At 71.3% G+C, this 12,638-nt stretch overlaps 2 protein-coding genes across 5 annotated transcripts; both read left to right on the top strand.

The window, feature by feature from the left end:
• ARHGAP30 (Rho GTPase activating protein 30) lies at positions 1–6,565 on the top strand. The gene is given in 12 exon segments (XM_088529829.1): positions 1–129; positions 838–940; positions 2,148–2,292; positions 2,366–2,448; positions 2,540–2,647; positions 2,739–2,812; positions 2,815–2,869; positions 2,948–3,088; positions 3,165–3,265; positions 3,720–3,797; positions 4,037–4,731; positions 5,414–6,565. Coding segments are annotated over 12 exon segments (2,844 nt in total). The 5' UTR covers positions 1–20.
• A 375-nt stretch (positions 6,566–6,940) lies between these two features.
• Positions 6,941–12,281, top strand: USF1 (upstream transcription factor 1). Of its 4 annotated transcripts, none has more exons than XM_088529846.1 (11): positions 6,941–7,055; positions 8,738–8,828; positions 8,971–9,020; positions 9,174–9,286; positions 9,580–9,681; positions 9,866–10,058; positions 10,145–10,232; positions 10,451–10,509; positions 11,433–11,527; positions 11,747–11,875; positions 12,189–12,281. In XM_088529846.1, exons 2-11 carry the CDS (start codon positions 8,821–8,823, stop codon positions 12,276–12,278), a joined length of 927 nt encoding a protein of 308 aa, XP_088385972.1. In that variant the 5' UTR covers positions 6,941–7,055; positions 8,738–8,820; the 3' UTR covers positions 12,279–12,281. The 4 variants fall into 4 exon arrangements, with proteins under 4 accessions (XP_088385972.1, XP_088385971.1, XP_088385974.1 ...); XM_088529845.1 differs by having other exon boundaries at positions 9,168–9,286; XM_088529848.1 differs by lacking the exons at positions 6,941–7,055; positions 8,738–8,828; positions 8,971–9,020 and adding an exon at positions 9,030–9,068.
• Positions 12,282–12,638: the final 357 nt, after the last annotated feature.

The following is a 12,638-nucleotide window of genomic DNA, read 5'->3' as shown; positions in this document are numbered from 1 at the left end:
GCGGCGCCGCGGCCGCCCCCATGTCGCTGGCGCTCAAGGCCCGGCACAAGGCGAGGCGCAAAGGCGGCGCCAAGGAGCGCGTCTTCGGCTGCGACCTCCGCGAGCATCTCCAGCAGTCGGGGCAGGAGGGTAAGCGGGGACCCCCCGCGCAGGGGACGGCGGGGACGGGCGAGCCCGGTGCTCCGGGGGGCTCCGGGGACCCCGCGTCGGGGCCGCGGGCGGGCCGGAAGCCGGGCGGTGCCGGCCGAGCCGCTGCCGGTGACTCAGGCCATGCGGTTGCATCACCGGCGCTTGAGCAAGTGACGGGGACACCCGGCACCCTGGTGCCCCCGTACCCCAACACCCTGGCACCCCGGTACCCCCACACCCCAATACCCCATACCCTGGTATCCCATCATCCCGGTACCCCCACACCCCGGTACCCCCGTACCTCAGCATCCTGGTACCGCCACACCCTGGTAGCCCAACACCCTGGTACCCTGGTACTCTGGTGCGTGATACCCAAGTACCTCGACACCCTCCTACCCCAACCGATGTCACCGTGACTGGGCCTTCCCGCTTCCCGTTGGACCGCTCGGCACCCGGGGCGACTTCCCCGATGGGGACCGGGTAGGGGACAAGCCAGGACAGTCCCTGGTCCTCCCTGGCTCGCTGCTCGTGGTGCTGGGATCCGCTGCCCATCCCAGGGACTCCCAGCGGCTTCCAGCGCTCCGGGCTGGACCGCGGCCACGGGCAGAGCGATTCCCGGGATTCAAGGGCCTGGCTCCGCGGGCCCCGGGGCAGCGGGGGGGCGCGGGCGGGCGCGGGGCCGACGCGGGGCCGACGCGGTGCCCGCAGTGCCCCAGGTGCTGCGGAGCTGCACGGAGTTCGTGGAGCAGCACGGGGTGGTGGACGGGATCTACCGCCTCTCCGGAGTCTCCTCCAACATCCAGCGGCTGCGGTGAGCCCGGCGCGACACGGAGCGGGTGGGATGCGGGAGGGAAACGGGAGGGACCGGGGAGGGATGGAGACGGGAAGGGGGTGGGATGGACCTAGGGCAGGATGGGAGGGATGGAAAAGGGAGCGGTGGGAGTTGAGGCTGGGCTGGAGAGGGGTCTGGATGGGCTGGAGATGGAGACAGGCGGGAAATGGGATGGAGATGGGATGGGAGGAGAAGGAGACAGAGACAGGAGGGAGATGGGACACAGGCGGGATCAAACTGTATCCCAGGAGAAGGAAATGGAGAAGGGGCAGAGGTGGAAGGGAGATGGAGCTGAGAGGTGGGTGGGAGGGAGGTGGCTGAGAGACAGCGATGAGGAAGACTCGGGTCCCGATGGGATGAAGTTGGGAGCAAGAGGGAGACAGGGCAGAGGTGGGAATGGGAGAGGGGGGAGCAGGTAGGACAGACTGCGGATGGAGACAGGGCAGGAGCGAGATGGGACACAGCGGGCGGGAGACGGGGATGGGAGGGAGACGGGAAGAAGATGGGGCCAGGATGGGGTCAGGAGGGAGAGGGGAATGGGACGTGGCCGCCCCCAGTGGCCCTAGTGGCCCGAAGGACTCCAGGTCCCCATAGCCCCTGCATCCCTGATGTCCCTTTGCTCAGTGTCCCCAGCATCCCCAATGTCCCCAGCAGCCCCAAGATCCCCAGTGTCCCTGTACCCCGTATCCACAACATCCCCTCGGTCCCCAGTGTCCCCAGCATCCTTGTATCCCACGTTTTGGCATCCCCGTGTCCCTGTGTGCACAACACCCTCCGTGTCCCCGAATCCCCCACATGCCCTGTGTCTCTGGCAACCCCAGTGTCCCCAGTGTCCCCAGTGTCCTGGCCACGCTGCAGAAGGACCCACAAAACGGACCCACTTCCATGGCCATCAAGGCCATGCCAGGTCCTCAAGGCCCACGCTGCGGTGCTCCCTGTGTGTCCCCAGACCCCGCTGGCAGGGAGGGATGTGCCCAGACACAGTCCCCATGCTCCAGCTCTCCTCGAGCTCGAGGACACCCCGGGGACACAACTGGGCATGGCCCATCCACAAGGAAACCCTCCTGGCACCACGGTGGCCCTTGCTGGGGACAACCCAGGGCCGCTCCGAGCGTCCCCGTGGCCGGAGCCGGCCGGTGGCGTCCCCGGCGCGGGCGCCGCCACGACGCGGTGCCGCCCCTCGCAGGCAGGAGTTCGACGGCGAGCGCTGCCCGGACCTGCGCCGCGATGTCTACCTGCAGGACATCCACTGCGTCAGCTCCCTCTGCAAGGCCTATTTCCGCGAGCTCCCCAACCCGCTGCTCACCTACCAGCTCTACGACAAGTTCGCCGTGAGTCCCGCGGGCGCCGGGGAGCGGGCTGACCGGGGGAGGCGGCGCCGGTCACCGCGCGCTGTCCCCGCAGGACGCCGTGGCCATCCAGATGGAGGAGGGCCGCCTGGTGAAGATCAAGGAGGTGCTGAAGGAGCTGCCGGCGCCGCATTACAGGTACGGGATGAGCCCCGTGGGGCCCCGACCGCGTGGGGGAAGCCCGTGCGGTGCCCTCGCGGTGTCCCCACTGTCCCCACCGCCCCGGCAGGACGCTGGAGTTTCTCATGAGGCACCTCCTGCACATGGCGTCCTACAGCAGCCAGACCAACATGCACGCCAGGAACCTGGCCATCGTGTGGGCGCCCAACCTGCTCCGGTGAGCGCCGGCGCCGCGCGGGGGGCCGGGCAGGGCGGGCGGGCGCCGCGGGGCACCGCGCCGGGAGCCGACGGCCGTGCCGCCGCGCCAGCTCCAAGGACATCGAGGCCACGGGCTTCAACGGCACGGCGGCCTTCATGGAGGTGCGCGTGCAGTCCATCGTGGTGGGTTCATCCTCACGCACGTGGAGCAGCTCTTCGGGGACGCGCCGCTCTCCGGTACGTCCGCGGCGGCGGGCCCGGCGCTCGCGGCGCCCGGGGGGCCGCGCGCGACCCCCAGCGCCGCCGTGTCCCCAGGCAGGGAGCCGCGGGGCCTGCGGGGCGCCGTGGCGGGCGGCGCGGCGCCGCCGGGGCCCTGCCACGTGCCGGCCGTGCTGCACGCGGGCGACGGGCCGCCGCAGATGCGGCCCTACCACACCATCATCGAGCTGGGCGAGCACAGGTGGGCGCCGCGGCGCGGCCCCGACGCAGGAGCCGCCGCGCGGCCGCCCCGGCGCTCACGGCCCCGCCGCCCGCAGGAGGAAGGGCTCCATCAAGGCCAAGAAGTGGAAGTCGATCTTCAACCTGGGCCGCTCCAGCCACGACTCCAAGAGGAAGCTGGTGAAGGCGGAGGAGAAAGGTGGGAAGCGGCGATCCCGGCGGGACATTCTGGGGAATGGGGGCCCCGGCGCTCAAGGTCACCCAGCTGCATCTCCCTGTGTCTGTCTGGTGGCTCCACGGGGACAAATCATAGAAACATAGATTCATGGAATGCTGAAGGTTGGAAGGGGGCTCTAGGGATCATCCAGTGCAGCCCCCTGCACACGCAGGGTCACCTAGAGCATGTGGCACAGGGCTGCGACCAAGCGGGTTTGAAGATCTCCAGAGAAGGAGACTCCACAACCTCTCTGGGCAGCCTGTTCCAGGGCTCTGGCACCCTCACTGGGAAGGGATTTTTCCTGAAGTTCCTGTGGAACTTTTGGCCCGTGTTTCCAGCCTGCAGGGCCCTTGGGGACCTAAACTGCCATCTGGGTGTGGGTTCGCGCGAGGGACGTCTGCGGGACAACGTGCCCATTGCCCTTTCTTTTTCCCAGAGGATAAATGCGGGAAGATGAGCTTGAGGCCAGCCAAGAGCATGGACTCGCTGAGCTCGCTGCCCTTCACCAGCGAAGGTGAGCGCGGTGCGGGGCCAGGCGCCGCGCGGGGAGAGCCCCTGCACTCGGTGCCCCGGGGCTCCTTCGCGTGGTCACAGCGTCACTCGGTGCCCTGAGCAGGGTGGTGTCCCATGGGGACCAGAGCAAAGTGGGGACAAGCAGCGGGGCCTTCCCGGGTCCGCGGCCCCGCACACCCCGGCAGGCCCGGGAAGGCCGGTGCGGCTCCCGGCCCCACATGTGGTTCCTGTCGGGTGCAGATGTCCCCCAGCTGGGCAAGAAGAGGTCCCTGCAGCAGCCGCCGCAGCGGCGGGAGAGCTTCGACACCTGCTCGTCGCCCTCGTGCTCCGACAGCTTCGCCGAGCCGGACGGGAGCGCCGAGGAGAGGGCCAAGGCCAAGGAGGAGCCGCGCGGCCCGGAGTCGGAGAGCGAGAGCAGCACCAAGTCGGAACCCAGCACCCCCCGGGCCGGGCGGGCGCCGCCGGGGCCGCGCGGCCGCGCCGAGAAGTGCGCGGGCGTCCACATCTCGGTGCCCCTCTCCGTCACCGTGCCCTTCCACATCACGGCCAACCTGTCCCGCCTCACGCGGGGACAGGAGTGCCCGGCGCTGGGGCAGCTGCGCGAGGCCGCGCGGGCCGCCGAGCCGGAGCCGCCCGCGCCGCACGGTGAGACGGGGCCGTGGGGCGGCCGCGGGGACGGCCCGCGCGGCGCCCGGCTCAACGCGGTGGCGGCGGTGCCCGCAGGGGAGGCCGGCGCGGGCGGCCCCGCCGCCGAGGAGGACACGCGGCTCTCGCTGGAGCTGCGCGACTCCTTCGCCTTCCTGGACAACCCGGACGCGTGGATGGACTACGGCGCCGAGGGCGACCCGGCCGCGCGCGCCGCCGCCCGGGTGGAGCACGGGGACGGCTACGGCGACCCCGCCATGGACGACGCCATGGAGAGCGGCTTCATGGACGTAAGCTGGAAGCCCTGTCCCGGGGCTGCAGGGACCCGCTGCTGTCCCCATGCCCGGGGCAGAGAGGCTGGTGGACGGGGGATGAGTGAGACGGCAGGATGGGGATAGGGAGAGGAGGAGGTGGCAGTGGAGAGGACGGGATGTGGTGGTGGAGAGGACGGGATGGTGGCGGTGGAGGAGGCAAGGAGACGATGGAGAGAACGGGATGGTGGCAGAGAGGCTGGGATGGCAGCGCTGGAGGACAGGATGGTGACAAGGAGGACGGGATGGTGGCGGTGGAGAGGTCGGGATGGTGGCGGTGGAGAGGAGATGGTGGCGGTGGAGAGGACGGGATGGTGGTGGTGGAGAGGACGGGATGTGTCGGTGGAGAGGAGATGGTGGCGGTGGAGGAGGCAAGGAGGCAATGGAGAGAACGGGATGGTGGCAGAGAGGCTGGGATGGCAGCGCTAGAGGACAGGATGGTGACAAGAAAGATGGGATGGTGACAGGAAGGGCAGAGCCGGAGATGCAGAGGGCAGCAGGGTGGTGACGGCAGCAGGGAGACGCGGATCCCATCCAGCCGGCCCCAGGGTCCTGCGGGATCCCGGCGCCGACCGAGGCGGCCGCCGGGCAGGTCCTGCGCCCTGGCCAAGGCAGGCGGCCGCCCGCGGGGCCGTCACCCTCGTGTCTGTCCCCACACCAGCCAGGGGAGTCCCCTGCGGAGCAGCCCGCCAGCTACTTGTCCATCGAGGAGTGCATGGACGAGGAGATGTTCTTCATGGCTCCCAGCGGCTCCGACACCGAGGACCCCTCCAAGGACAGCGACTCCGAGGACATGTTCCTCAGCGCCCACGATGACCTCAGCCCGCTGGCCGAGGAGCTGGAGCCGCCCGCGGAGCTGGCGGGACAGGGGACGGCTCCGGAGCCGCCCGTGCCGGAGGGCACCGGCACTGCCGAGGTGCAGGACAGCGGCCCAAGGCCGGGGGACCCGGCTGAGCCCACGGGGGACCAGGACGGAGGTGACAGGGAGCAGCTGGGGGGAACGGGCGGGGAGACGGCACCGGGAGCAGGAGAATCCCCGGAGCAGGGAGGAGGCGGCGAGGAGAAGGCCCCGCATGGCGGAGCCGGCCCAAGCAGAACGGACTCCAGTGCTGAATCCGGCCCGGAAGACGAAGCCGGAGCAGCCCTGGGCTGCATGGAGGCCGTGCCGCTTCCCGAAGAAGCGGACGGAGCCGTTGAGGAGGATGGGGCCGCCCCGGCGTCGGAGGAGGCGGCGATGGAGACGACCCCGGCGTGGCCGCCACAGGCGCCACCAGCAGCCGCCTCGCCAGGAACGAGCCCGGAGGAGCCATGGAGCCTCCCGGCCGCCGCGTCCCTGGCGCGGTGCTCCGAGGGGCCCCTCGCGTCGCCGCTCGGCACCGCGGCCCTGCGGGACGCGCTCCCGGCGGCCGCCCCGCGCCGCCGCGACGGCAGCGCGGCCGCCCGCGTGGCCGCCCGCACCGTGCGCGTGCTGCAGGCCCGCTCGGTGCCCGTGGTGCCGCCCAAGCCGCAGTTCGCCAGGGTCCCGCCGGCCCTGAGGCCGGTGACGCCGCCGGGGACGCCGCCGGGGCGGCGCGCGGCCTGGCGCCGCGGCGGCAGCATGTCCTTCGACGCCGCCGTGGCCCTGGCGGCCGAGCGGCAGCGGGTGCAGCCGCCCGTGCGCCGCATGCAGACCTACGGCGGCGGGGACGCGCCGGCACAGCGGCCACCGCAGCCGCTCGGTGACGCTGCGGCACACGAGGAGGCACGAGGGGACCGGGACGGACTGAAGCCACTGCAGGCCACGGAGGCCCCTGGCGGTGCTGAGGGCGAGTGAATAAAGATGTGGGGTCTGCACTGAGGCTGGTTGTCCGCAACGGGGACCCCAGGAAAGGGGGGGGGTCGTGGGGACCCCACGGGCGTCGTGGGTGGCTGGGGCGGGGGGGGGCTTTTCCCGCCTCAAAGATGGCGCCGCCCACAGCAAAGATGGCGGCGGGCGGAAGCGCGGCGCTTCGCCGTCTAAGATGGCGCCCGGCAGGGGCCGCACGCACTAAGATGGCGCCGGTGACTCGCCGCGAGGGCGGGAGGGAGGTCGTGCCCGGCGCCAAGATGGCGGCGGCGGCGGCGCTGGGCGCGCGCGCTGCGCTGCGGGCCCTGCCCAAGATGGCGGCGGCGGCGGCGGCGGGGGCGGCGCGGGGCGGCGCCGCGCTTCCGCCCGGCCCCGGCATGGCGGCGGCGGCGGCCGCGGCGGCGGCGCGCTGCGCATGTGCAGAGCTCCATGGCGAGACAAGGGGGCGAGCGCGCACAGGCCGGCCCGGCGGAGCGAGGTAACGGGCCGGGCCCGCCCGCGGCCCCGCGGCCGCTCCGCGCGGCCCCGCGTCCCCCCGCGGCGCCGTCCCGTCCCGTTCCGTCCCGTCCCCCGCTCGGGCCGGGCCTCCCCGCCCTGCGCTTTTCTCCCTGCCCCTCCCCCCGCCTGGGGCGGCCCCCCCGTCCCGGGTGCAGCCCCTCGTGCCCCCCCCCCCAAAGGGGACCCGACCCCAACCCTGCCCCCCATGGGGGGGGGGGTCGAGCCCGTGTCCCCCCCGGTTTGGGCTGCTGCCCCCTCCCCCTCACGGGGACCCCCCTTCCATGTTGCCCCCCCCGTGGAGCTGCAGCCCCCCGTTGTTGGGGTCTCCCCTCCCCCGTGGCCACCCGCTTGTCCCCCCGCTCCTGGGGTGACAAAGCGCACGGTGTCCCCCCCGCCCCGGCCTGTCACCCCCCTTCTCACTGCCCATTTCCCTGCCTCCCCCCAGGCCCCGGTGGTCCCTGATTGTCCCCCCAACCTGTCACCCCCTTTTTTCCTGCCTGATTGACCTGTCACCCCCCTGTGCTCCCAGGGTCCCATATTGCCCCCCCCAACCTGTCACCCCCTTTTGTCCCCCCCACCTCACCTTGTCCCCTTTAAGGGGGGTTCCTGACCGGGGTGGGGGGGGCAGCAGGTCCGTGTTTTGGGATGGGGGGGTGACAGTGACAGCCCTGCCATCCCCACGGTGGCACCGACCTCCCTACCACCGCCCCCCCCTTGGGGACAACGACACCCCCTGCTTGGGGGGCTGCAGAAACAAAGGGGGGCTCCCCGGAAGGCGGGGGACAGGGGGGGACAAACCTGGCCCCGCTGCCGAGCCCGAGGAGGGGACGCGGGTGACGCCGGCCGGTGACAAAGAAACAGATGGACCCGGGGCCGGCGGCGGCTCCGGGGGTTCTCGCCCGCCCGGGCGGGTGTTTTCCGCAGCAACCGGGTGCCAAACGCCCCCCGGGGAGCCCGCGCGGCCGGGGCGGCGCCGAGGGGCCTCCTCGGCGCAAACGGGACCGTCCCCGTCCCGGAAAACCCGGCAGGTTGTCACAGCCCCCCCCGGGCGGCCGGGGGTTTAAATCCCCGGATCTCCTCAGTTTGGGCCAAGGGAGGGTTTTTCTGGATGGGTCGCGGGGATGTGTCGAGTCACCGCCGTTGGAGCCGCCGTATTCGCCCGGTCGCTCCTAAAAGCGTCAACGGAAAATTCCCCGATTCCCGTTCCTCCCGGGTAGATTGCGGAGCTCGCCGAGCTCCGCTGGGAAGCGGTTTCTACCTGCAGGAAAATACCCGTTTCCCCGCGGAAGCGGCGGATGCGAAAGCGAAAGGAGCGTCGGCGGCACCGGGAGGGAGCGGGGCCGCCCCGTGTCCCGCTCGGAGCGGCCGCCCCTTCCCGGCCGGAGCTCCGGGCGTCGGGAAGGGGATCGCGGGTCCCGGCGCGTCGCTGTCGCGCGGCGGCAGGGCCGGTGGCAGCAGGGACCGTGGGTGACGTGGGGCTGGGTGGCCCCCGAGCGCAGGCGGCTCCGGGGAAGCGTTTCCCGGGATAACCCGGTGCCAAGAAGCCCTCCCTGGACACAGGGGATTTGCAGCTCGCGCCGCTCCCTTGCCCGCTCCGTGTGCCATGGGGACGGGGACACGGAGGTGACAGCGCCTCTGAGCCGCCGCGTTTGTCCTTCGCAGGACTCTGAACGGCCATCCCTGGAGTGAGAAACTTGGGAAGAAGCCGGGCGCCCTGCTCCTCTGATGCCTGACGGAGCGGAGCGATGAAGGGGTGAGTAGCCGGGCGGCCCCGCGCTCACAAAGCCGCCTTTATCCGCCGCGCCGCTCCGGCCGGAACGCCGGCGCCGCGAGCCGAGGGTTCGGCTCCGAGCTCCCGCGTTCGGGAATGTTCCTCACGGCGCCTTCCTTCGCAGCCAGCAGAAAGCAGCCGAGACGGAAGAGGGCACGGTGCAGATCCAGGAAGGTGAGGAAGCAGCCGAGACGGAAGAGGGCACGGTGCAGATCCAGGAAGGTGAGGGGGGACCCCAGCGGCTGCTCCGAGCGGTGCTCCGAGGGCCTCGGCCCGCGTTCCGGGCCCTTTCCGCGCCCGCCGCCACCTTCTTTCCTTAAGGTGCAGTGGCCACAGGCGAGGATCCCACCAGCGTGGCCATTGCCAGCATCCAGTCGGCGGCCACGTTCCCTGATCCCAACATCAAGTATGTCTTTCGCACAGAAAACGGCGGCACGCAGGTACGGACCCCGCTCCGGGGCGGGAGGCAGAATCCCGCGGATGGGGGGGAAAAAAACGGGATTTAGCCAACAGGGTCTGCACTGTAGGAGCCGCTGGGGGCCCCATGGGTGGCAGGGGCCGCTGCAGGGGGACACGAGTGGGGACGTGGGCTCGTCCGGGTGCTGGAGCAGGATTTGGCCCCTCGGGCCATTCCCGGGCTGTCGCAGTGGGAAGGATCTACAGGGATGTGAGGAGGTCGGTGGGACAGGGACGCGGGTGCTGTCGTGTCCCCCACGGCGCGCTCTGTCCCCAGGTGATGTACAGGGTGATCCAGGTGGCGGACGGGCAGCTGGACGGGCAGACGGAGGGCACCAGCGCCATCAGCGGCTACCCGGCCACGCAGTCCATGACGCAGGTGGGGACGAGGGGACGGGGCCGCGCGGGACCGTCCCCTCCGCTCCCGAGGGCTCCCGGCTCGCGCGCCGGGACGGAGCTCGGCTCCCGCAGCGCCCCGTCCTGGCCCTCATTTGGGGACCCCCTTGTCCCCCCTTGTCCCCCCTTGTCCCCCCTTGTCCCCCCTTGTCCCCCCTCGTCCCCAGGCGGTCATCCAGGGCGCTTTCACGAGCGAGGACGCGGTGGAGACGGAGGCCACGGCCACGGAGACCCACTACACCTACTTCCCCACCACGGCCGTGGCCGACACGAGCACGTCGGCCGGCGCGGGCACCACGGCCACCGCCGTCGTCACCACGCAGAACTCGGAGGCCCTGCTGGGCCAGCCCACGCCCACGGGTGCGGGCGCCACGCGGCCGCGGGGACCCGTGGCGGCTCCGTCCCCTGTCCCCGCCGCGTGACCCGTTGTCCTTTGGGCCGCGCAGGGCAATTCTTCGTCATGATGTCGCCCCAAGAAGTCCTGCAGGGCGGAGCGCAGAGATCCATCGCTCCCCGCACCCATCCCTACTCCCCGTGAGTTCCTGCCCCTCTTCCCGGCTCCGGCCGCGCGGGGGGAAGCGCCGGGACGGAGGCCGGGAGCCTCTTCCGTGGCGCGGTCGGGAATGGGGTGGGTCGCGCTCCTGCTCGGAGGCTCCGCCGCGGGCCCGGAGCCGGGATGACCCGTCCTCCGCGGCCGCAAAAGCCCCGGCCTGCGTCCCGGGACCGAAACCTCCGCTCGGCTTCTCCCCTAGGAAATCAGAGGCGCCGCGGACGACCCGGGACGAGAAGCGCCGGGCGCAGCACAACGAAGGTAGCGCCGGGAGCGGGGCTGGGAAGGGCCCCGTACGGAAGCGCCGGCGCCGCGGGGCAGTGGCTCTCCCGGAGGGCAGTGTGGCCTGCAGGGACGTCAGGGAGCGGAGCTTCCCCTGGGATAACTCTTTATCTATTCCCACCCAGATGGAAAAACTCTAAGGACAGATCCCAAAGCTCTTATCAGTTAAGGGTAAAGCCTCTCATGGGAGAGCAGTAATAATGAGGAGCAGGGAAGCCAGAGCTCAGAAGATTAAACTTGAGAACCCAAAGCTTGGGCGCCCTGGGAGCAGCAGGTAAGGCACCCACACGGGCCTCGGCGCCTCCCGCTTTGAGGCGGCCGCGGCCTCCGGCGGAGCCCGGGCGGAGCGCGCGGAAGCGTCGCGCCTCGGAGCGGAGCTTCGGCCGCCGGAGCGCAAGGCAGGTGGAATTGGAGGATCCGAATTGGAGAGGTTGCCGAATCCCGCCGTTCGGCTTCAAAATGAACTCGGGAGCTCCAAGGGGGTGGGCACAGGCTGCGCGGCGCATCCGGCTTCTCCGGGCGCTGCCGGATGAGCCCTGGGCTGCACCAGGAGGGACGGGACGGGTCGTCCCCTCGCCCCATCCGTCACACATGGACCCTGTTGTCCATCCCCGAGGAGCCGGGTTGGGATAATCCCGCTCGGCTCGGGGGGCTGTGGATGAGGGCAGCTCCGAGGACAGGGCTGAGGCCGTTTGGGTGCTTCACCTTCGCTTTCCCAGAATTCCCAAAGGTTCCGGGGCCCTTAGTGCCAGGCCCTGCCCTCCAAGGGCACCTTGTCCCCAGGCAGGAGGGTGCTGGGAGGGTCCTTTATCCCGGGCTTGTCCCGGGCCAGGGGAGACACCTCAGCCCCCCAGGGGGTCTCCGGGCCGGTGCCGACGCTTCCGCTCTGTTCCCGCTCGCAGTGGAGCGTCGACGCCGGGACAAGATCAACAACTGGATCGTGCAGCTCTCCAAGATCATCCCGGACTGCTCCATGGAGAACACCAAGTCGGGGCAGGTGGGACCGCCCGCTCCGCGCGTCCCGCGCGAGGGGGTGACACAGGGTGGTGACGACGCGGGGGTGACCCCGGCCGCCTGTGGGACGGGAACGCGGAGCGGGGCCGCAGGGCTGGGATGTGCCGCGGGCCGGGGAGCCGAGCGGGGTCTGGGGGACACCTGTGTCCTTGGGGTCCCGGGCTCCCTTCTCACATCCCTGGGATCTTTCCTCGTGTCCCAGAGCAAGGGCGGGATCCTCTCCAAAGCCTGCGACTACATCCAGGAGCTGCGGCAGAGCAACCACCGCCTCTCCGAGGAGCTGCAGGGCCTCGACCAGCTCCAGATGGACAACGAGGTCCTGAGGCAGCAGGTGAGCGGAGCCCGGCGCGGGGGGACACGCGGGGGTGACACGGGGACATACAAGGGGATGTGGGGGGGACACATGGGGTGACACAGGGACGTGGGGGGACATTCAGGGGGGATGTGGGGGGGAACATGGACACACAGAGGGGTGACACGGGGACACGCAGTGGGGACGTGCAGGGGGAACACACAGAGGTGCCACGTGGAGGGTGACACTGGGGGAACATGTGAGGGGGACACGTGAGGGGCGAGGCGGGGGGGTGACATGGGGCCACGCGGGGGCCACGCGGGCGCTCAGGCCCCTGCGCTGGCGCTGCCAGGTGGAGGACCTGAAGAACAAGAACCTGCTGCTGCGGGCGCAGCTGCGCCAGCACGGCGTCGAGATCGTCATCAAGAGCGACAGCCACTGACGGCCCGCGCGGCCCCGCGGACTCACGGGGGACAGCGGGGACCGCGGCGGCCCCGCGCCCGGCGCCCGTACAAAGTCCCTCCTCGGTGTGTGACATAAGGAGCCTCCTGTTTGGTTTGTCCCCTTGCCTGTGTTGTCCCTGCTGGGGTGGCCCCCCCAGCCCCCCCCCCCATCTCACGTCATCGTTGTCCCCCCCGCCCCGCGCTTCGTGCACACGCGCTGGCCCCGGCGCTGGCCCCGGCTCCCCCTGTCCCTCCTGCACTGCCTTGTCCCCCCCTTGTCCCTTGTCCCCTCCCGGCCGTGTCTGCCCCGCGGGGGGGGCACCAGGGGAGACGGGGGCGGCCCCCTCGCTGCCCCCCCC

This window comes from Tinamus guttatus, unplaced genomic scaffold, assembly GCF_059628265.1.
Source record: "Tinamus guttatus ecotype Peru unplaced genomic scaffold, ASM5962826v1 Tinamus_guttatus_pri_ptg000350l, whole genome shotgun sequence".
In the NCBI taxonomy this organism is placed as follows: Eukaryota; Metazoa; Chordata; class Aves; order Tinamiformes; family Tinamidae; genus Tinamus; species Tinamus guttatus.
Note: the sequence above shows the minus strand (reverse complement) of the source record. Positions and strands in the feature narration are given on the sequence as shown.

Coding starts and splice junctions, on each gene's coding strand:
- USF1 (XM_088529845.1), top strand. Junction 10,233..10,450: donor CGCACCCATCCCTACTCCCC/GTGAGTTCCTGC, acceptor CTTCTCCCCTAG/GAAATCAGAGGCGCCGCGGA. Junction 10,510..11,432: donor CCGGGCGCAGCACAACGAAG/GTAGCGCCGGGA, acceptor TCCCGCTCGCAG/TGGAGCGTCGACGCCGGGAC.